The 23,201-nt window shown below is 51.5% G+C and overlaps 1 protein-coding gene across 1 annotated transcript in view; it reads left to right on the top strand.

Moving 5' to 3' along the window:
- Positions 1 to 15,934: 15,934 nt before the first annotated feature.
- The window catches only part of LOC102040062 (opioid-binding protein/cell adhesion molecule homolog), a 31,720-nt gene continuing 24,453 nt past the window's right edge, over positions 15,935 to 23,201 (top strand). Inside the window, exon 1 of the mRNA XM_031063233.1 lies at positions 15,935 to 16,060. Coding sequence (XP_030919093.1) covers positions 15,935 to 16,060 — 126 coding nt within the window. The remainder of the gene's footprint in view (positions 16,061 to 23,201) is intronic.

Genomic DNA, 23,201 nt, shown 5'->3' with positions numbered 1-23,201 from the left:
GGCTCGCACGCTCCCTGTGTGGCTCCCTGCTATCAGCACCTCATCCCGCGCCCAGCGGAGGCACCTTCATCCTCATCTGAGGGATGAGGATGCTGACAGCGAGAGGGGGAAGACAAATGGAAAAGGCTGAGGGATCCCAGCTCTTTTTGTGCTGCTTCAGGAGCCTTTGTTGGGTCAGGGAGCAGGGGTGAGGAGCTTCGCAAGCATTCTTGGCCTGAAGAACACCAAGAGTTGGCTTCATCAGTAGAGATGCTGGATCAGGAGCTAGGAGTTTGCTCCAGAGTTGTCTCTCTCATCCTGGCTCATCTCTCCACTCCATTAGCCCTTCTCTTAACTAGTAGTGTCAGCCTGTCTTGCCAAAATTGCTTCTCTCTCACCTGTCCATGGTGGCTGGTGCTGTGCCTCTTCTGAGGTCCAGACCAGCACCAGGCATGTTGGAGAAAAGTTTAAATCATCTTTAGTGGACAAATATGAGATGGATGGTTGTACAGGGAGAGGCTTTTCCTTCCCCAAGAAGTCAGCTTGGGTCGTTGGGCACAGCATCTGAGAGATTTATATAGGGAGAAATAGGAAATGAAAATTGTGTGAGCCCCAGGGGTGGGAGCAAAGTCATCTGAGGGCACCCTGGTGTTGTTTGCTGCCAAGCCTTGACTGGAGAATTGAAGTTTGTAGATGTGAGAAGCATCTGTGGAGTGTTACCTCTCAGGATCTTCTCTGCTGGGTTTCTCCTGTGAGCCTGATCCTGCCCTAGGGCCTCCATCCATCGGCATCCACTTGGCTGAGATGGATGGATGGATGCTAAATTAAGGTCGGGTGTGTAGATGATTCATGCCAGCCAGCCTGGCTGGACAGCAGAAGTCTGTGGCTGGGAATAAATCCTTCAGTGTGGAGCTGATAGCGTTTGCCATGGGCAGAGCTGCCTGTGCAGCTGGCACAGCTCAGCTGTCCCCTCCGGTCACCCTCAGTGTGAAGGAAAGCTTGCCCTCCTGAAGCCCTCTGGGGTTGCTATTTCCATCCCAGCCTCTCTCTGCCTAAGTGCTGCTCGTTTGGATTTTTTATTAATGAATCTTTTTCCTCAGTGTGTCCCAGGGGGATGCTTGATATGAAACTATTTGCCTGATCCTTCTCAAATAATCTCAAGCGGCGTCTGGGTCAGGCTGTGGGGATGTACTTGGGCTGTTAGAGGGTTCTTTGTCAGAGAAGCCCTGGATCTTAGAAAGGCAGCACAGTACATCTCTCTCCCTCTCTCCTCTTGCATCCTGCTCCTGTTTGGCCCTGGCACAAGCTTTTTCCTAAAAAATCCCGTCCATGTGCAGCCAGGCTATGGAGAGCAGCCTTTGGGGAGATGTGCAGAGGCATTTCAAGACAGATATCCCGGTTCCAATGAGGTGTTTAACCTGCCAGACAACAAAGAAAGTCGTTTAAGGTGGCTTTTGAAAGCCTTTCCAAGGATTTGGCTTCTCAATTTCTATTCAAATGAACTTTCCCTGTTCCCTTTCCTGCAGCTTCCCAATGCCTCTTTTTACAACCTCGGCCTTTCAATCTTAATTAAAAAAATGGGAATAACAAAGGCACAATTGAGTGAAGCTCTTCAACAAATGGTTGAAGTAACAGATTTTCCTGGCTTTCAGTGCAGGCTTAGAGGTGTTTTGGGACTTTGCTCCATGAAATTGGGGTCCTAAGGCTACTGGAGCAAATCCCTCCAGCTTTTTTCACCCAAGAAACAAGTCCACATTGATGGGAAATGTTTTGATCTACCTGGAGCACATTGTCATCACACCAACTTGAGTTATAAAGGGTTTTTTCCTCCCATTTTTGTGGGTTTCTTTTCTAATTGAGACAGAAACAAAGGCAGAAGCCTCTGAGTTGTTTAGAAAATGTTTTTTTTTTTTCTGCTAATGGCAAAGTTGATCTCCTTCCGGATGGCCAGGCAAGATTTGTCAGCATTATCTGTCAGTGGCCCTTAAGTAGATGTGAATCTGGAAATGCAAAGGATTGGCTGTTAGTGAAAGGAGATTGGGAGCTCAGGGTGAGGGGAATGGCAAGGAAAATCCAAAACGCCAGCGGACAGAGCCGTCCCCTGCAGCTTCCCTATCAGAGCTGGAGCTTCCTCCCAGTCTCCTCCTGCCTTTCCAGATGATAAACGTTGGATAATTGATTTATTCCGGCCGTGCCCCACCTGGCTGTCGGCTGTCCCGTTTCCCCCGAGTGCCTGCAGCCGCTTTCCTGCCCCACTCCAATGCTCTCCCACCACACGAGGACACGGAGCCTTGGCAGGGAGCAGATGGACAGCCCATCTTGTCGGCATCAAGAGCAGGAGGCTCAGTGCTGAGCTCTTTGGAGGCTGACGGCTCCCAAGACCCCGGAATGTTGGGAGGAGCAGTCGAGAGGCGGCTGTTAGTCGGTGGGAAGGCAACTTTTTCTGGCTGAAGGTCCTTTTCCAAGTAGCCCTCAAGGTTAAAGTTGGATGCTCCTTCCAGATGGTCTCCATCTGATGCATCTCATTATGGGCTTCAGCTGCCTCGCATTCCTGGCCTCCCAGTGCCAAGAATAACAAGGAATGCAAGCCAGCAGCAGCGATGGCTGCTGTTAGAAGGGTATAAGATGATTTAAGGGTCAAGACAAGACCATATGGCCCATCAAGGTCCTGTCGTAACAACCCAGAGGAATATAAAACACCTTGTGTTAGTTCACCCTTCCTGCTTCCTCTCAAGGCTGTTTGCTGTCACCTTTGTGAGAGTGGTTCCCCAGCTCCACCCTGCTCTGATTTATGGCCTGAGCTGCTTTCCAGAGCCCTGTGGGTCCCCTCATGGAGTGTCCTCCCTGGTGGGCAGGCAGGAGGAGCAGAGGCTTCCTGGGATCTGTGGCTTCAGGCTCAGTCTTCTGTCACCCTGCCTGGTTTAGGAAAGGCTGGGAGACCCTGTGTGTGCAGCTGTGAAACTGGGTGCCATGTGTGAGCCCTTTTGGCACCCGAGGGTGTGCTGGAGCATTTACTGCTCCTGCCAGCATTTCTCATCCCTGGATTGATGTGAAGTGGCCTCTTGGTGTCATTGGTGGCTCACACCCCTACTGCCTCCAGCCCCCTCGGCCCTCAGCCAGCCCAACTGCTAAGCTGGATAAGCCACATCTGGTTGGTCTTTCCTTGAGATTCAGACGCATCTGGAACGTGCTCAGCTTGTTGTCTTCTCAAATAGTCTGGGGCTTTTCCTTGGTTTCCCTGTGGACTCACAGCCTTCCTTTACCAAATTCTGCTAAAATAACGCTCATTTCCATGGAGGGAACACTCTCAAAGCAGGAGGGACCCCTGCCCTCAGCTGGGAAGTGGGTCTGTCTGCATCCCATCGCTTTAATTCCAAGGTGAAGTGCAGCATCCTGGCACAACCAATCCAAGTGCTGTGGCTGCACAGATAAATCTGCATTCCTGAGAGGGAGTCGATGCTTCCTTGGAGTGTCAGCACAGGGCTTGGCCTGCAGCAGGCTGGAGGCAGCAATGCTCCTGCTCCCGAGGCTGTTCCCAAAACAGCAGCATGCGTGGGTGTCTGGGATCATGTGGGCAGCCACACCTCGGGGCTGTGGCTCCTCACCCTGGGGCTGTGTCTCTGCCCCACTTTGGTGGCAGGACAGCCACATTCCCTGCTGAGCTCTGGTCCTGCAGTTCATTTCCTGAGGGAACACTTACAGCGCTGACCTTAAAGAGCAATTTCGGGCAAGCACGGAGCAGCTCAATTGTTCATAAACCTGACATTTATGTCTCAGAGATTCTTCCTCTGCAGAATGCACTGCTCTTTATGATTTTATCAAATAAAATGCCCCTTCGCCCCCAACCAAGCTCTTTCTCCTTCCCTGATGTTTTTGTAGGGCAATCATTGTGAATGGAGAGCTTGAAGGCATCTGCTTGTCCTTGATGTCGTGGCACGGCGAGGGTTAGGGAGATGCTTGTGCAGGAATTAGCGAGCACAGATGAGTAGGACTGAGCTCTGGTCCTCTAATGTTGGTAATTACTGAGCAGGGATTAGGGACTTGCACTGCGCGCACGTAGAGAAACTGAGTACTAAATGCAAACAGATCAAACCACCTGACGGACCTGCAAAGTTTATTCCTGGGATTTTCACTGCTCTGCTGCAATGCTTCCTGGGCTTTCAGATCATTTCCCTGCTCATCACAGGGGTGGCATGGCGGGTTTGGAAGCAGCAATGTGGTGTCATCCCAAAATAGCTGCTAACTGGGGGTAGGATAATGAGCCAGGATTCAGGAGTGCATCTTCAGCTTCAGACTTCCCATAAAAAACTGGAGCAGAGACACCAGCTGTGGCCAGAGGTACCTGTGTGAGAGCAGCCTTTGGTCCTGTCCCAATTCCGTGGGGACAGCAGTGACCTCAGACAGGGCTCTCTGCTGCTGTGTGTCACCAAGTTGCCCAGGGAAGTTGTGGATGTCCCATTCCCAGAATTATTCAAAGCTGGGTTGCACTGAGGTCTGAGCAACCTGGTCTAGTGAAAGGCGTCCCTGCCCACAGCAGGGAGGTTGGAATGAGATGAGCTTTAATGTAATTTCCAACCTGAACCATTCTGGAATTCTGTGATTTCTGCATTTTCTGCAATTCTGTGATCTCCCCTTCCTCAGTGCTGGTGCTGTCTCCCATCTCCCTCCCAGTCACCACACAAGGAAACCCACTGGATGAACAAACACTGCTTACTCTGACCAGGGCATCCTCTATGCAGTCTATTAATACCAGCTCCACACGGAGGGCTTGATACCCTGGAAGTGTTAATTAGCTTCCCCCCTCCTCCCTCCCATTATTTTCCTGCCTCGCTCTTTAGAAGGTCTCTGAACCAGGAGATCAATGTCTCCAGCTAATCCGCTCTTCAGCAGCTTAGAGAAGCACCACAGAACACTCCCTTTAATTCTCCTCTAACACCTTTGCTAATCATCCTTCCCAGCCCCAGAGCCCCGGGCAGGCGGGGAGGGGAGGGGAGGGTCCGGATGGGAAGCACAGCAGGTGCTCATTTACACCGAGACACCAAGAGGGAAAGAGCAGGGGTGCAGGGGGGAAAAGCAGTGGGACGGACAGGAGGGGAAGACCCCTTGGGATGGGAAGCGTGGCATCAGCGTGCAAACTGTTTGAATGCTCTTGGAGTCGTAGAATAATTTAGGTAGGAAAAGACCTCACAGTGGTGTTGTTTCACGTCTTGTCCTCTCCCTCCGTGCTGTAGATACAGGTTGTGTTGTGAACCTGTGCAGTTAATGAGGATAACTGCTCCTCTTGGCCTCTCCACACAGTGCCCTGGAGTCTGTAAGGGCTTGCCAGGGTGGGCCAAACCCCAGAAGCCTGGGATCCGGAGTGAGCTGTCCCTCTGAGCAGTGTTCCCTGCTGGCAGGGACATGCTGGAGGTCCCAGGAGTGAGCAGTCACATCCTGCATGCTGCCATGGTCCTCTGCAGCAGAACATCACGGAATCACGGAGTCTTTACGGTCGGGAAAGACCTCTAAGATCAGGTCCAACCATCCTCAGGCTTTTTGGCTGACTTGGGCTGGGGGCTGTGGGCACTGGGAGTTCTGCTACTGCCTCTCCAGCTCCCTGTGCTTGCCCATCCACCCCTCCGTGGGAGCAGGACTTCTCTGGGGTCACTTTGGCTTTCACAGCAGAACTGCATAAATAGCCTGGGGTGACTCTGAGAGTCAGACAGAGTCACCCATGGGTGACAGTTGTTGTTCTTTGACTCTTTGGCTCTTGCTGCACAAGGTTACCAGAGGCTGTGTGTCCTCTGTGAAGACAGTGACCTGGATTTAACTGTGAGGACCTTGCTAAGCTTTTCCACCTCCAACTGCTGTGATCCAGCTAAACAGCTGGGAGCAAAAACCCACGTGGAAGTGCGAGTGCATGCTAATGAGTCGTGTTGCCAAAACCAGAAGGAACCAACTCTACAGGGATTTGGTACTTTTATTTTTTTTTCCCTGCTACCCAAGTTCAATAGCAGTGAATTGCATATTTCTCTGAGGCTTCTCAACAAACAATTTACAGTGTAAATATATTTGTTGGCATGCAAATCACTCTGCATTATGAGTCTTGATTAATATTATAATGTGTTGATGAAAGCCTCTAAGTGGTTCTTGGAACTAAGGTTCCTGACAAAGATCAGCTGTTTGGGTGCCCAGTGTTTGCAAAACATTAGATTAGGGTGATTTTTTCCTTTGTTTTGGTTTCTTTCCCCCATGTGTGTTGTTTAATGGGTTGTTTCTTTCCCCCCTCCCTCTGTTTAAGATGCTGAGTGCAAAGTGGCAGTGGGTCTTCAAACCAGGCAATTAATTAACACAATCAAGCTCTTCCCCATGCTGCTGCCACCCCTTTCTGCTCCTTGGCCCCATGTAAGAGAGATGCTGCTGTGGGGGTGCTCCTCAGCCCCTGCTCCTGGAGATGCTGAGGAGGGGCAGGATAAAGGGTACAGGGCTATCAGCAATCCCTGTGTGTGCCAGTAGTCAGGCTGGGACATGGAGCAGCAAATCCATGTGTGGATGGAGCTGTTCACTGAGCAGCAGAGTAATGAGGCTTGATTGCCTCTGGAGCCATCCCAGGGGCTTTGTTCCCCTGGAGCATCTCTGGTCTGGAGGAAAATTCATGGTTAGTCCTGCAAATGTAGCACCACGAGGCTCCTTCCCTGGAGATTCCACTTTCCAGGATGGAACAGCTTTGATGTTGTACCTTCCCTGATGGAACAGTGCTGTGAAGAACCACAGGGTTCATCAGAGGGTGCTGAGTGACCCCCATCCCACCTTCCCTGGTCTTTCCCTGACTGCATTCTTTTGTGACTGCTCCTGAAGCACCTGGAAAACCTTTCCCTCTTCCGCCCCATCCTCCTCACCCAGAGCAGGCTGCTCTGGGTGCTGGGTTGTCCCTGGGGAGGGGGATCTGTGTTTCCAGCCCCTCTCTGGCATTTGTTTGTGGAGACAGGAGATGTGGCAGTGACATTGAGCACCATTCTCCCCATCCAGCTTTTGTGACGGCTGCTCTCTCTCTCATTGCTATTTTCCTTCCACCCTTCGGAGCTGAGTTCCCAAAGGTGTCAGGACAAATGCCACACTCATCAGTGTGGCTCTGCCCAGGCAGGCAGGAGCAGGGAGAAAAGGCAAGAAAGGAAAAATAACCCTGTTTAGCAGGCGGCAGAGCAGGGTTTAGTGACAGCCTCAAGTCTTGATCTTTGCTAAACTGCTGTTTTGCTCAGAGACTGACAGGGAGCACCATGAAATACGGAGTGTTCTGCTTGTAGCACTCCGGAGAGCTGTGCAGGTTGTGTGTGGCTCTGCTGTGATGTGCCTGGCAGGGAGAACACCACGGGGGCACTCTGAGCTCCCCTGCCCCAGGAACAGGCTGGTCTGGGAGAGCATCTCCCCTTTCTGCAGCTTCCCATGGTGAGCCCACTCCTGGGTTTGTTCCCCTCTGTTTCTCAGCAGTCCCAAGTGGTTTTCTGCAGTGGCTCGTGGCTCATTTGGCTATCCCCAGGGAGAGCAGGATGGCAGAGCCATCCCCACCCTGCTCGTTGCCCTCTGAGCATGGCAGCTCATGCTGAGGTCTCAGAGTTGGAGCCGAGCTGGGCAGGGAAAACACAGACACTTAAAGGAGAGACAGAGAGAGAGGGGGGAAAGAGCGATGAGCACACGTGCTTTAAAAGAACACACTGCCTTTTTTTTCCCTCTTCCTTTTCTTTTTTTCTGAAAGCAGCTGTGCCTTTTTCCAGCACTTTTAACTGGTTGCCAGGGAAACAGAGCAAGGGAGAGTGGAAAGGTTAGATGGATATTGGACGAGGCTAATGCACTTGTTTCAACCAAGAATTGACAGGTGCTTAGGACACCAAAGGTCCTGATAACTCCTCATTTGTACAGCTCCTTTGCAGAGCCTCGAGTACCTCCCTACCACCATTAATTGTGTTTTAATCATTTGCAAATTATAATCCATCTCCATCAGGGGATCTCTAATGGTGGCTTTATGGAGCGCGTCCGCATGTTCCTCAGCCCTTCTGGGATGCTGGGGATGAAATATTGGGTACCTGGAGCCTCGTTGCTATGGGTGGGCTGACTTGAAGGGACTTTGACTCCAGCAGAGGTCCTGATGGCAAAGGTGGGAATTGCGACTGGGTGAGCCAAACATGCTGGGAAAGGCACTGCAGGGAAGCCAAGTGTTTGTGGCTGTCTGGATTTCCCAGAAAAGGGGCTGGCATGGGAGAGGTTGTGATGCACATGTCCAGTGAGTCCACAGGGTCATCCCCAACCCTGGTCCTGGTGTTGGCAGAGTCCTTGGCATCTCCCTGCTCACCAGCAGCTCCCACCCAGCCCCACGGGGCTGCTGGGGCACATGGTCCTGGCATGTTTGCAGCTCTACTTGGCTTTTTCACCTTCCTCCGGGTTAAAAGCCAAAGACAAATGCCTCACTGTGGATTTTTGTCACCATTGTGATGCTCAGAGGGCTTTCTCCCTCTGCTTCTGCTTTAGGTTTTGTTTTTGTTTTGCGTCTGTCTTGTCTAAAATAGCAGCTCCATCTAAGGAATAACCAAGGGGCCTGAAATTTGGCTGTTCAGGATGAGCGTCACATCTGGTCTGTGCAAAACACAGCGAGTGAGAAATGGCTACAGAGTCGTAAAGCTCAGGCTCTGGAGAGGCAGGGGTGGCTGCTGAGGCTCTTATTGCATTTGGGGTTTGTTTTCCTGGGGAGGGCAGAAGGGAAGTTATTAAAAAAACTAAGCTTATCCCCACTTGTGTCTGTGGGTGGGGAGGTGGAAGTGATGCTGAGGGCTGGGGGACCCCAGCTTTGCTCTGGTACCCTGAGCCTCATCCTGCACCTCTGGGTGCATCAAATACTGATGGATAACGGGGCTCCCTCCTCCCTGGGGTGACCTCAGGGGACTCTGCCTCATCCTGCCCACCCCTCCAAAATGCCTGGCTGAGTCCTCCCAGGCCAGCTCACAGCCTGGGAAATAGGAAATTCCTATTTTCCTGAGCCATGGAAAATAGGAATCCACCTCATTCTGAGCTGGGGAGGGAACAGAGTGTAGTCCTTGCCCAGGGCTGCAAACAGAACTGCTCATTGCTCCTTCTTGTCAGCAGCTCCCTGAGCCTGCTGCCTCTCCATCATTCCTGAGTGATGGGTACCAGGCCAGCACAGAGATGCACAGCACTCATATCCCTATTATGACATTTTCAGTGTCACAGCTGAGTGTGAGGGACTCGGAAAATGTCACTTCAGGTATTAGAAAATGACTGTGCTTTTGCCACACTGTGGTTCCTGGTCCAAAGTGCTTTTCCTCCCATCAGTTCCAGCTGGAGGGGCCTCTGCCTTTGACTGAGGTATCTCTGCTCTGGGTTTTTTAGTGAAAAGTGTGATTTTAGTCATGGTGCAAGGAGCCAGGCTGACAGCCCTGGGCCATGCAGCCACTCCAGCTACAGCACAAATGCTGAATGAGTTCCACATCTCCTCCATGCAGGGCTTTCCTCTCCCCAGCTTTCCTTTTCTCCCTCTTCTCCAGACCACTGGTGTTACGCTGTCCTGCCACGTCCTTCACCAGCACCTCCCCTGCCTTGGAGGGGACCTGTGCTATTGCCAAAAGAGGAGCTCAGTCCTAATCACCAGCTTCATCAGGGGTGACGTTTAAACATCTGACACATAAATGCAATGTGAGCTGCTTTTCCCATCCCTTCCCAGCAGTACATGGAATTGTGACCACCACAGGCTGCTGTGGGGCTGCCTTGCACCCAGGTGAGCTCCAGAACTGATTCCTGGTGTGTAGAGACCTGAGCAGCTCGAGTGGCTCCAGTCTGTCCCAGTCACATGGCCTCATCCCCTTGACAGCCGGAATGGCTCTGGTCGATCTCAGCAGTGCCCAGGGTGCCAGGGCAATGGGCTCCCCAGAAAGCTGGCATTATACTGCCTGAAAGAGAGATCAGGAATAGGAAAGGGAGTGGAAGAAGAGGAATGATTTATGAGGCTTCGCTTGGCCAAGCAGGGCATTCTCAGCATATTCCAAAATAATTTAGCATCATCTATTGTGCCTGCAGCGGGAGCTTGTTGCGGAAAACGAAAGGGAGCAAAAAAAAAAAAAAAACCCCGCCACATAAAGAAGGCAGAAAGCCCCGTGATGGGATGGTTAGAGCTTGAAGTTTCTTTTTTCCTGAGGGCTGCTGTCTCCTCTCCCCAGTTCTCTCTGTAAATCAAACTGCCAGTGTCGGATCGGCGGCTCCGTCTTTCCTGCAGCCGCTTCCCCGAGGCCTCCGCGTGCACCGAGGGGACGTAATCACCACCTAGAACAGCTTGAAGGACACAGGCGCAGGAGCCGAGAGGACGATTTGTAGTGAATAATTTAGTGGATGAATTTAAAGCTTTTGTTCTCGTCGCAAATTACCTGCGAACTGTACGGGAAGGTTTTGATCATACAAATTCATTTTACATCGCCTCTCTCTGCCAACAGACCCACCTACCCGCTTCGTTTGGGTTTGAACCAATGCATTTTTCCCTGCACTTCGATGCGTTTTGGGGGTGGGTTGGACCTTTAATTAACCCATCATTTTGGTGCCTGTGGTTTTAATTACCAGCATAGGATTGCCTCTCTGAGTTGCGCTGAAGATTGGAGAGCGATGTTTGTAAATAGGAATAATTGGTGAAGTTTGTTTGTGTACTGTGGGGTGTTTGCACAGCCTTCGAAGTGTTTTGCTTTTAGATGGAAGGAGATGAGATGGGCACAGGGCTGGGATGCCTGGGCAGGGATGAGTGCCAATGTCAGCATCCTGGGATGCACTGCCTGGACATTGTGCTGTTGGGGAGGGACCCCTTGTTGGAGAGGAGCTTTTTATAAGGGTATTGTAGAGAACAAGGGTGGATGGTTTTAAGACAATAGGATTAGATGGGATATTGGGGAGGAATTCCTCTCTGTGAGGATGGGGAGGGCCTGGCACAGGGTGCCCAGAGAGCCTGTGGCTGCCCCTGGATCTCTGGAAGTGTCCAAGGCCAGGTTGGATGCGGCTTGGAGCAACCTGGGATAGTGGAAGGTGTTCCTGCCCATGGCATCGGGTTGGAATGAGATGATCTTTAAATCCCTTCCAATACTAACTGTTCTGTGATTCCCTCTCCTCACCCTGGCATCTCTTTCATACCCCTGAGAGGCTTTTCCCTGTCTCTGTGTTTGATGTGGATGGTTGGATCCAAAGCTCTCTACTCCCCTCCGCTCACTGCCGAGTTTGTTTGGGACTAGGGAATTCAGCAAAGTGCATGTGAAGGAGGCTGCAGCCTGCCCAGAGACAGCCACGTGAAATGGAGTTGTATCACTCTCTGAGATCAAATTATCCTTCTCAGCTTTCGGGGAGAGGACTCGGGCAGCCCCATGCGAGAGCTCACTGCCTCCTCCTCAGCTCAGTTTATATCCTGGTCCCCCGGCAGACTGCAAATGCTCCCTCATCAGGGCCTGCTCTCTGTGCTAATGGCCCTCCATAAATAAGCCCCAGGAACAGCGATAGAGAACAATCATAAAAGGCAGGCGCATAAATTAAAGGCGATGTTATAATAAACTAGACAAGCCCTTCATCGAGGGTTTTATGTTTCTCCTTGAGTCGGCAGCTTTGCCAGCAGAAAATTATTTCCGTGTGCCTTGGCCCAATCCTCTGTCTCTCTGCTCTGTAGGTGCACACAAATGGGTGGCAGAAATACCTGGAATCACCACGTCCCTTTTTTGGCATTCCGGGTATTAAAGCTGCAGGGATTTCTCGGAACAGCTCTCAGCATGTCCTTAGGGTGGCAACAAGGCCATGGATTTAGTGATGGTGGCTCTGGGCACTCTTTGTGGCTACAAATGAAATGCATTGGCTCTGGGTGGCTGGAATTCCTGAGAGCTCAACACTATCACCAGCCAGGGGTCTCTGTACAAATCACAAATGGGATGGGACTGCTGTGGAACGTGCCTTGAGCTGTTTTATTTTCCAGCATCAGCCTCATTACCTTGTTATGACAATGGGAAGATGCCATCAGCTCACATCTTAGGCAGCAGACCAAGAACTTAATGTTACAACTCACTTTAAAAGTTTTTTGACCAATCACACAAAGCAAAAGCACATTGATAGTAGTTCCATCCAACCACTGTAAGCACAGGTACCTTTGGTTAAAACAATGCTTGCTTCTTTCAAATACAATCCCTGCTTGTAAGCCTTAAAACACAATGCACAGAGCTCCATTATTAAGCTTCTAACTTCATAATATCTTACTAGATAAACTTTTCTGTAGCTTAGGGAGTTTTTCTAGACAAGCGTTAATACACAGACCATTGTTCTAGTTGTCCTTGCTTTTCAACTGTTTAAATAATTTCTCTGCTGACCTATCTCATGGCTGCTGCTTAGCTCCAATCACAGTTCTGCTGTCTCTGAGGCCTGCCTTTTGCAGCTTTCCCCAAACCCTCTGATTTTGTGGATTCCCACAGCTACACCTTCATAGAAAGGTGGAAGTTGTTGCACTCGCCCTGGTGAGCTGCAGTCAAACCTCCTGGAGGGAGATTCTGGTGTATAAAAACCAGCATCTTGGAATGCGTGGTACCTCTGAAGGGCTGCTCCTTCCCCTTCGCCCCGGAGCATCTCCCTGGTTGGAAAAGCACGCACCAGTGGCTGGCATGCAGGCTCCGTGCTGCGGCTCCGGAGTGCCTCGGGAGTCCTGGATACACTGCTGAAACTCCTGCCTCTCCTGCCGAGTTCAGAGCTGTCTCTCCAAATCATCCTGGGTGACTGAAACTTGGCAGGGCGAGCGGGAGAGGCAGGCAGAGCTGCGTGCTTGTGAAGTCCAACTTCCCTGTGCTGGAGTCATCTGGGAGATGCAGCAAGTTGCGCCCTGTTCATGGAGTGGATCAGGAAGGAGTCCATCTCTAGTTCTGTGACAGACTATGTGCAAAGTTCATGTCTTGGTCACCAGCTCGGCTTGCTCCCAAGTCTTTTTTGGACACTTTCGATCTAAGATAATGACCCTGAAAGTGAAGTGCAAACTGCTGCTCCAGGTTCTGGTCTTGCTTTTATCCTGTCCACCCATCCTTTATGGTCTGTGCAGTGAGATCCAGAGGCAGACAGATGTGTGTTGACAGGGAGGTGTCACCCTCTGCCTCTTGCAGGAGGCTGTGTGGACAAGGAGGAGAATTTCAGACATCCATCTCCTCATTTGAGGTTCAGAACAATTTGCAGGCACATTTTCAGCTCTGATTTGGATACATGCCCAGCTACACGTCCAGCTCTGTGCAAGGGGTTTCCCCCTTGCTGTGTTGAGTTACATCCAAATGGGGCAGGTCAGACACACCCCCTGGGTGCTAGACCAGCTTCTTCCTCTGCAGTTTGATGGAGCTGCAGCACATCTCGTGCTGCTGTGGGAAGGTGGCAGCCAGGCAGATTATGTACATGGTGGGGTGGGATGGATAAACGGAGAAGAAGAAGAGGATGCAGAAAAGGGGGGATGGAGAGAGAGGGTGAGCTGTAGGCTCTGCTTTCTGCTCTGTGCTCCCCTGTACGCTCTGGCCTGAGCTCCCCCTCGTGTTCAGCCACACATATTTCTCCATTGCTCTCCTGACTCTCCTCTCCCAGTTATTGCAGGGATGTCCCATCTTTCTGGCCATGTTTGCACTGGAGAAGCTGGAGCCCCACTGGGCAGTCCACTGGCTGTCAGCTTAATTTCCCCACAACCCACAACCAAGGCATCCCCCTTCTCCCCAGTGTGACTGCAGCACCTCCAGCCTTTCTGAATATTCAGCCCAGAGCCAGATGCTCAGACAAGCTGCATCGAGAGCCGGAGATCCATAGTTTTGATTGTGCAAGGAGAGGGACGTGCCACGGACATGCCCTGGAGTGTCTCGCCGGGTTCCCTCGAGGGAGAGAGGAGCCGTGCTGTGCCAGCGCAGCATCAGTTCCCTCCAGGGGCTGGCAGGCACTCCCTGCCACTGCAGCCGCCCACCAGCCCCTCGCTGGTCTCGCACAGGGTCGTTTTCTGCTCCATTTCCTCCCTCAGCCTCCGGATTCCCCCTCCAAGCTCTCTGTTTTCTTCTTCATCATCCCGGCTGGGATAGAATATGACTGCAGCCACAAAGAGCTGAGATTGCAGCTGCCCTCGGGGCTTGTTTGCCCACATCACCTGTCGGATCAGGAAGCCTGCATGTCCTTGGAAAAATATGTATTTCAGGCTGCCGGGGTGCTAATTTGCAAGGCCCATTACTCAAACGAAACATTAAAATGGCCGTCCATAAAGCAGCGCCTTTATCCGTGCCTCCCCCTCGGTCTGTACTCCCCGCGCCAGGTATAGGCTTCCTGTCAAGCCCAAGAGCCAAAAGCAAAGATTTATAGGAAGGTTCCTTAACTCCGACCTGCATTTTAATTATATTGCCGCCAGCCCGCGCCGAGAATAAACTCGGTGGCTATTGTGTTACCCTCGCTTCTCATCTCCGGATGAATGCTCCGGGTTTGTGGTGTCCCCAGTGGGAGCCCTCTTGTATTCACGCCTCCTTTCCGCCCCACATGCCTGCACGGATCAGCAGAGTGGCTGCCTGCTGCTCAAACACTGATCCACACGTGAGGCTGGGAGGGAAGGATGCACGGAATGAGTCCTGTGCATCACCGTGCCTCAGTTTCCCTTCATGTGGGAGCTCTGTCCAGCCTCCCCCAACCCGCTGTGTGCGCAGGGAGTGTGAGAACTGGTCCTGCCACAGCCACCCCGGTGCTGCCGGGGCAGGAAGCACCGAGCAGGGCTTGGAGCAGTGCCGGAGCCCAAATTGCTTTTTGGAGAGCTCAATTTCACGCCGGGAGCGGAGCCGTGGCACCGCGGGGAATTGAGGAGCCACGCTTGTCAGGGAGGAGATGCGCTGAGCTTCAGAGCCGGCTTGTTTATTTTGCCTGTGTATTTATGAGCGGGGGTGTGTATAAATATTGCTCGCCCGTGCCAGACGATGCTGGTGTCGTGCTTCGTGCGGGTGCAGAGCTTGACCTGGCGCTTCCCGGCGGGAACGATGCATATTTATTAGCGAGGCGATGGGCGGGAACGGCTCCCTCGCTCGCTGGTGTGACAGACACTGGCTCAGCAGATCAGGGGTTATTATTATTAAAATAAATAAAAACAAAAGCAGCTCGGCCACCTCCGTGTCTCCCGTGCTGTCCTCATGAAGGAGCTAACTTCTGCTAGGGTAGGAGAGGGGTTCGTGAGAGGACGTTGTTGGGAAGTTCCTGACTGCATAGGGATTGACTCTGTAAACTCCGGGTGCCAGAGCACATCCTCTGCCTCAGTTTCCCTATTGATAGCAGTGACATATTGAAGTGACGTAAGTCTCAGCCTGGCAGGGGAGTGTGAAATGCTCCCTTCATTAATAAGCACAAAGTGCTTTGATATTTTTAGATGGAAGTGCCACGTATTGATATAATATTACTGTACCTCGTTTGACTTCTTTTTCGATTGCGAGCCCCCTCTTGATCCCGTTACCTGCAGTAACAGTTATCTGGCTATATTTTATCATCTGAATATTTCAATTAAATTACTTTAAGGGGAAAAAAAAAGCTGCAGCCTAGGCTGAAGTTGGAAATGATCACTGTATCACTCCAACTTCCCTCCATTCCCAGAAGGTTAATTGAAAGGCAGCCATCTTGGTGACGTTTAGACAAATGAGGATAATTATGTGTTCTCCAGCTCTTTGAGAGGTTAATTGCTTAGATGTACGAAGACTTGAAGAACAAAGAAGGAATAAATCAGAAGCAGGACTATGATCTGATAATGTAATTTGGGATATTCACGTGCAACTCAAACAAATAAACCCCCTAATTGCATGCAGTTGTTCGGCCCCTGGGGTTACCGAGATGAAGCTCCTGTTTCTCAGGGATGCTCCAAGAGGGGGAACCAGCAGGAGAGGTCTTCATCTGGCTGGTGCCCAGGAGTGTCTGTTGTCACCTCACAATGATGACGACTTCTTTATCTGGCACTGGAGATGACTTCTTCCTCTTCACGGAGCTGTCACCTGCCTCCTTCGTGCCTGAAGCATCAACCCTCATCCTGGCAGAGCAGTGGTGGGTAGAAATCAGATGGGTCAGGGGGGAGTGGGAGCAGCAATCAAAGGATTTCCTCTGGTGGGTTATTTTATTTTGCCTAATTGCTGGTGAAATTCCTGCAAATTGGCAATTATATTCCTGAGCTGATGGCTCACCCAGGTCGTTTACAGATCTCGCGTTTGGCAGGAGCGCTTTATGGTGTTCGCCATGAAATACAGCTTCACTCTCCAGTGGCAGAATTTCCCTCCTTTTAGAGGTTATTAATTCCGTCTGCAATGATTTTGCACCTAAATCTTGTGGCAGCACAATCGTGAAGGTACCTGATTTTTTTTCCTTTTAATTCATGTTGGTGGACCAGTCTGGGAGTCAATTTGTCCATCTTGGGGTGGGATATTCACAGGGAGTGACTTCCAGGTGTGAGGGGTGTGGATGGAGTGAGCTGATTTGCCCCTCAGCTTTCCCTGCCCGCTGTCACTGCAGTGAATGGTGCAGTGTGGAGCCAAGACCTTGTAATGTTGGAGCTTTTATGGAAGTCTTGGGGCTGTGTGGAGCATCAAGCTGTCCAGCCTGGATCAAACACTGCTTCATTTTCCAACCATGAGGGTCAGGAAAACAGTGCTTTTTTCTTTGCTGAAAGGTTGAGGTTAAAACATCTTCATCCAGCATCTCTTTCTCCCTCCGTTCTGTCTCTGGGGAAGTTGGAATTGATTTCAAATGAGCAAATGCCTCCCCACCCCTAATGTGTGAGAAGCCCTGAGCCTCTGAAACACCGGCGAGAGGTTTTTCCGTCGATCTGTCTGGAATTGCAGTTTAATTGCCTGCGTTTGCTCCCGTATTGTGCATTAAGATACAGTGAGTTTATCCAGCAGTCCAGCTGTTTTGAAGATAATTACTACAGAACTCAACCTGATGTAAAATAATCCTCCCGGGCAAGCAGCCAAGAGCTTGAGACTTATCCTCCAAAGACTGAAACCTCTCCATTACCCTTAAGAGCCACAGAGATAGCAGTGGGCATCTCATGACAAATATATTTTTGGTGGTAATCAACAACAGGATGTGAGAAGAGGTTTGCTTTCTGCCTGGCTCCTGGGGAGGGTGGTGTGGCCAGTTCGACCGACCGAGAGCATGAGGACCACATGTGCTGGAGACATGGATGGATTTCCTATTAAAGGGCCCTACATGCTTTTGTTTCCCCCTGGAACCCTTTTGGGGGTGACAGCACCACCCCCTTGCTGCATTGCCACTGTGTCCTGCACTGGGGTGGCTTCAGACCAGTTTCCCCTCCTTGCAATGCAGGGACAAGTGTCTGATGGTTTTGCTCCGGCTCCTTCTCTCGTGGATGTGCCTTGATCCAGGTTTTAATCAGTTTGCCAGCATCCTTTCTTCTTTTGCAACTGTGGGATGCTGCCAGTGCCATGGCCACATCCCCCTGGGTTGAAAGTGTCCCCCTTATCCAGCTGAGATGGAGATGGTCACCAGTCCCATCAGGATGGCTGAATCAGAGTGATCAGAGCCTCATGTTGCCACACGCTAATTACCGCCACTTAACTGCCTGTCCAGCTGTGACAGCCAAAGTTATTCCTCTCTCTCTCTGCCTGGGCAGATGAATGAAAAAACCCGTCAAAAAAGAAATAGCAAGGAAAATTCCAACCCTACAACCCCAGCACAGGCGTGGAGGAATTGAGGTTCTCAACTGCTCAGCTCTGTTAGCGATGAACTCAGTGTTTTCTTTGCTGCTTTTGATTGAAGAACCCTGGAAATCAGGCAGTTGCAGGTGCTGTATTGTGTGAGATTAGCACTGATTTAGGCAAGGTGCAGGTGCTGATTGAGCAGGGCGCTCTGCCTACATTGGCAGAGAGCAGGGGAATCTCCAGATTGCACCCTTCAAGGGTGCTGAGTGCATTGGTGGGTTTTTCCCCACAGGAATGTAGGGCAGGGCTCGGTGTAGGGATAGGGGAATTTTCCTTTCCTGGTGAGAAAACGGCTCTCTGCCCATGTTTCCTAGGACAGGTACCAATGCCTTGATGGTAAACGCTGCTGGATAGTGACTGTATTTTTGGAGAAGAGCTGGGAAGATGTCCCAGCCTTCTTCAAACCACAGCACGCCCAAGTGACCACGGAGAAGTGTGAAATAAATGCCTGGCTGTGTTAGGGAGAAAGCGCAATCATTTTGGGCAAGGAAAGATGCTTTTCTGTACTTCTTCCAGTTTCTGTGGTTTTGCTGGCCTGGCTGCCCCTGCTCACTGCCTTCATTTCCATCTCTGTCTTTGTGAGATGAGGTGTGGCCGCCAGCATCGACTGCCTCTGATGGAAGCATTTACGTGCCACCTGCTCTATAAACATTCCCATTGATTTGCTCCATCCAAAGACCTTCCGCTTTATTTCTTTTGCTGCCACCTCGTATTTTCTTATGAAGATTTCTCCTGAGCTAATAACAGCTGCTGGCTGTAGGGGCTTAGGCTAATGCCTTCTGACCTTCCCTACCACGTAGGGGGAGCATCTCGGCACGTGGGCATGGATATTGATGCAGTGCTGTGTCAGAAACAAGGGAAAATCAGGTTTGGAGGAGTACTGGGAGGAGTACCTGACTTTGCCCAGCCCCCTTCCCCTTGCCAATGATGTTGTCAGGGTGAGGTGTGTCCCTGCAAGCTGAAGTAGAAGCAATGAGGGGTGAAAGAAGGGCTTTACGAACTGGAGGGAAAGCCTGGCTCGCTTTAACAGAGCTGGCTGTTTCTGGATTTGCTCGATGTGGAGCATTAATTCAGAAAATCCCATGAATGGCTTTGGGGAGAAGATGTGATCTGTCAGTGGGGGCACCGTGCAGCAGCTCACCTCACTGGGCATCCCTTCCCTCTCCAAACTAGGATTGCTTTTTAAGCCCTCTGCAGCACAGCTATGCCTGCATCAGCTTTAGCATCACTCTGTGCCACCTGCAGTGGTACCCAGGTCCACCCCTGACTCCAGGGGGCTCTGACCCCCCTGCCTGAATTAATGTCAGCTCAAGCTTGGCAGCGACCCCTTGGCAGCCTCTGCATGTCCTGGGTTGTCACAGAGGCCACCCAAAGCCCTGTGGATGCTCGGTACAGTGCAGCCAGTGTTTTGTGTGACATGGACCCCTCAGGGACTGCGTAGCAAGCATTGTCTTGACTTCTGATGCCTCGCGCAGACGGCTCCCGCCCTCCTCATCATCTTGTTATCATTCTAATGTCTGGGAGCTGCAGTCATGGACCAAAACACCATTAAACTATCTGAAATGGAGCAACTCGACAGCCTCTGCCCTCACAGGCTTATTATCTTTGCAGATGGATATTTTATATTTAGCAGTCGCTAATGTATCAATTTGGGCTCTGATTTTTCACAGGGAGCAGCTCCTGTTCTGGTGCCTGCTGGTGGGCAAACTGCCACTGCAGGGGAACCGCCAGGGGCAAACCCTTCCTCTGAAGCCCCGAGCCTCTGGAGAGGGCAGAAGGGTCCCACAGCCCTTGAGGGGCTTTGGGCAGGGGGTTCTTGGGGGGGAGCAGGTTTTCCAGCAGCCTGGAGTGTGTTTGAACAGCACTGGGAGCTCTTGGGGAATTGGAGCGGTAGCAGTGGGGCCAGGCAATTAATTAAACTTGCAGAGTGAGAGGCAGTTGTGTGTGGCTTTGCAGGAGGCAGTGGCTGAGTGGGGTAAGGTGGGGAGGGAGGAATGTTACGGAGAAAAGGAGAACTTTGGGCTGGCCAAGCTCTGGCACACCCCATGCTCCTTGTTTTCCCACAGTGGGTATGGGTGTGGTGATGGATCGGGACATGCTGAGTGAGTTGGTGAAGGCTGGATGGGTGGTGGTAGTGCTGGGTGATGCCATAGGGTGCATCCCAGTGCCCTCTGTCCTTGGGGTGCTGGAGTGGCATGGGGATGGCATGGAGAGGTGCCCTCTGGCCTTGGGGTGCTGGGATGGCATGGGGATGGCATGGAGCTGTGCCCTCTATTCTCAGGGTGCTGGGATGGCATGGAGCTGTGCCCTTTGTCCTTGGGGTGCTGGGATGGCATGGGGATGGCATGGAGCTGTGCTTTCTGTTCTCAGAGTGCTGGGATGGTGTAGGGATGGCATGGAGCTGTGCCCTCTGTCCTTGGGGTGTTGGGGTGCTGTGGGGATGGCGTGGGGATGGCATGGAGCTGTTCCCCCTGTTCTCAGGGTGCTGGGATGGCATGGTACTGTGCGCTCCACATCCAGCCACTGAGAAGGATGGGAGAGAGGGGAGAAGGGACACTGCGGGTGCCTCGGAGATAGAGTGGACATGAGCATGATGAAAGAAAAAGTGCCTTGTGCCCTCCACCCCTGAATAAACAGCATGGATGGCAGTGAGGGAAGCTCAGGTGGCGCAGTCCTGCCCTCGGGAGCTGCCATGTGGGACCTGCCGTCACATGGCGCAGATGCCATTTTCCCTGCAGATAATGTGCCGGGTTGCATTGTTGGGAGAGGATTAGAGGAGCTGCAATGTTTTGATGGCCTGCTTCTCATTTGCATCTTGAACGAAGTGGGAGCCCAGCCAGGTTCTGTTCTTTTGTGTTTACTTCTGAGGAAATGTGTTTATTTCCGATGATTACAAATAAATCTCCTCTGCCTTTGCTCCAGCCGCCCAGAATAAAAAACACCCGGTGCCCCTTAACTGTGTAGCCAGGGCAAATATTGGAAGTGCAGGAGAAATCCCATTAGGAGTCCCTGGCAAATGTAATTAACAATTTCTTCTCAAAGACAAGGGTGTTTGTTCTGCCCCTGTGACAGGTATTTTTGGTTGGAGGTTTCCCAGGGTGAAGCATCACCTGGTCGCTGTCGAGGGGCTTCACTCCCGATCTGGGTGAGCTATTTTAGCTGCTGAAAACTGGGTCAGCCGGCAAGTTTGCAACTGGTTTTGGCATCTCCATTTGTCATCCTGACGAGACATGTTACCTACAGGAGAGAGAAGCAGTTTGGGGTTGAAGGGCCATAGAGGAGTTTAAAAGTAGAGCACTGTTGGTTTGAACAAGGAAACAGGAGAGGTTTGAATCCTAGAATCATCAGATATCCTCAGCTGGAAGGGACACACGAGGATCATTAAGTCCATGTCCTGGCTCTGCACTGGACAACCCCAAAAATCCCACCATGAGTCCAAAGAAATGGACAACAAATTTGGGTTGATCTATCCCCCCAGCCTCTTGGCATGGACAGGGACTGGTGGTGTTGGCTCTTCAGGTACAAACATGTCCCCTGGGTTTCTTAGGATGTGCATCAACATCTTGGGGTCTCGTGGATCCCATTCCTCAGAATCTTTTGCACCCATGGAGAGGGTTTTGCAAGACTTCCTGTATGGCTCCAACTCTTTGTGTGCTGTTTATCCCTCCAAATTGCTGGCAGAAAATTTGTGCTGACCCTGGACACAGTATTTCCCTCACCATGGGGGAGGCATTGAGGGCAGCCTCAGGCTTCTCCCTTGCATTCAGCCGAGTCAGCAGTGCAGGAAAGGTCTGTGACATGGACAGAGAAGGCAGGGGGTGGAGGTGGAGGGTGTTATGGCTCAACCCACACGTAGGAGAGGCGCTGTCAGTGCTCATTGATGGGGCTGGGAAGGAGCCTGCTGTGGGAGCTGTGTGGGGTCTCTCCTAATAGGTGCAGGAGGAGGGAGATGGGCACTGTGTGGCACCACACACAAAGAGCATGTCAGCAGAGCCATCTGTATTGTTGACACTAAGTGAAATAATCCCACGGCAAACTTCAAAATTAGCATTTAAGAATGAGGAATATGGGCAATTAGAGGGGAAGCAGCGCAGCACCGGTGCCCCCAGCTCCCACCCTCATGCATCTTCTCACGCTGCTGCGTTCAGGTTCATCACCCTCATCTCTGGTGGAGCACTGGGATCCCTGCAGCAGCTCTCGTCCTCATGCAGAGTGAGGGGATCAATATGGTTCTCAGGAGATGAAGCCTAAGAGAGGCCACATGTATCATTGTGAGCACTGTGGGGAGCTCCAGCAAAGCCTGGCATCCAGAGCTCCCCAGCCACTCTGGAGGAAAGCAGCAGTGGTTGAAGGCAGCTGAAGGGTTACAGATGGTGAAAAGTCTCTGCTCAGAGGCAATGAGGGTGTAAGTGGGATGCAGAGATGGAGGAGCTGATGGCACTGGTCACATTGTGCAAAGAAGGGATGCGTGAGGAAGCTGGGATGCAGCGTATACTGGGGGCTGACGATATCATTCCCAAGATATTCCCCCTGCCCTGCTGATGGGATTTCACCAGGTGAACTGCAGAGCCAGGATAAGTTTATCTACCTCCCATGTGACAGGTGCTTTATTGTCTTTTGTCCCTTCTGGACTGGCAAGGCAGTTTCTGGAGATGGATACGGTGCCTTCAGGAAACTGTTAATGGGGGTTTGTCTTTGGTTTTAATTAGATCCCTTCAAGGGAAAACCTCCTGGCCTGCTTTATTATCCAGCTTTGTCAGAGCTTGTCTGCTTTATCTAAACACTTTGCAGAAGTCTCTTTACCTGTTTGCTTACTGGAGACATTATCATAATCCTGGTCAATTGGAAATGGGGAGCAAAGACGGCTCAGCAGACAAGCGAGTGCCGTCAGCTTAGCAGCTAATGGAGATCACTTTCCCAGACAGGTAAAGAAGCTGATGAGGTGATCCTTGTGCCCGGGTATCCATCAGTATTCTCTTTGTAGTGCCAATTGCCCAGGCACGGGAAAACTGGCGGCGGGAAAGTGAGGTTAGCTGAGAAGGTGCCTCCAGGAATACCATGTTCTCTGTTCCAGCTGATGGATGGGGCTTTTCTGCTGGTGGTGGTTCTGACACGTTCCCAGGAGGCACAGGAGTGCTGGTTTTTGTCTGGCTGTCTGTAGCTGCAGGGAGCAGTCTGGGCTCCAGTGGAGAGGAACATGATGCTGCACAAAGCCGAAGAGACTTGGTCCTAAGTTTGCTATTGGGTGGCAGTGACTGAAGAGTGGGCTGGAGGGATGGGAAGGAGGAGCCTTTGTTAGAGGGTCTCCAAGTTGCTGCTTCCTGCTCATTCCAAGTGGTTTTGAGGGCAGTACCAGTCACCAGCACCATGGACAAGGCAGAATGATGCTGTCCTTGCCTTCCCTCCTTTGAGAGTGTTCACCTGGGGCATCCCTGGGTGCTCATGCAGTGCAGCTCTGAGATGTAAGTGTGAGATGTAAACAAAGAA

The sequence above is a fragment of the Geospiza fortis genome, unplaced genomic scaffold, assembly GCF_000277835.1.
Source record: "Geospiza fortis unplaced genomic scaffold, GeoFor_1.0 scaffold68, whole genome shotgun sequence".
Lineage (NCBI taxonomy): Eukaryota > Metazoa > Chordata > Aves > Passeriformes > Thraupidae > Geospiza > Geospiza fortis.
This window is presented reverse-complemented; position numbering and strand designations above follow the sequence as displayed.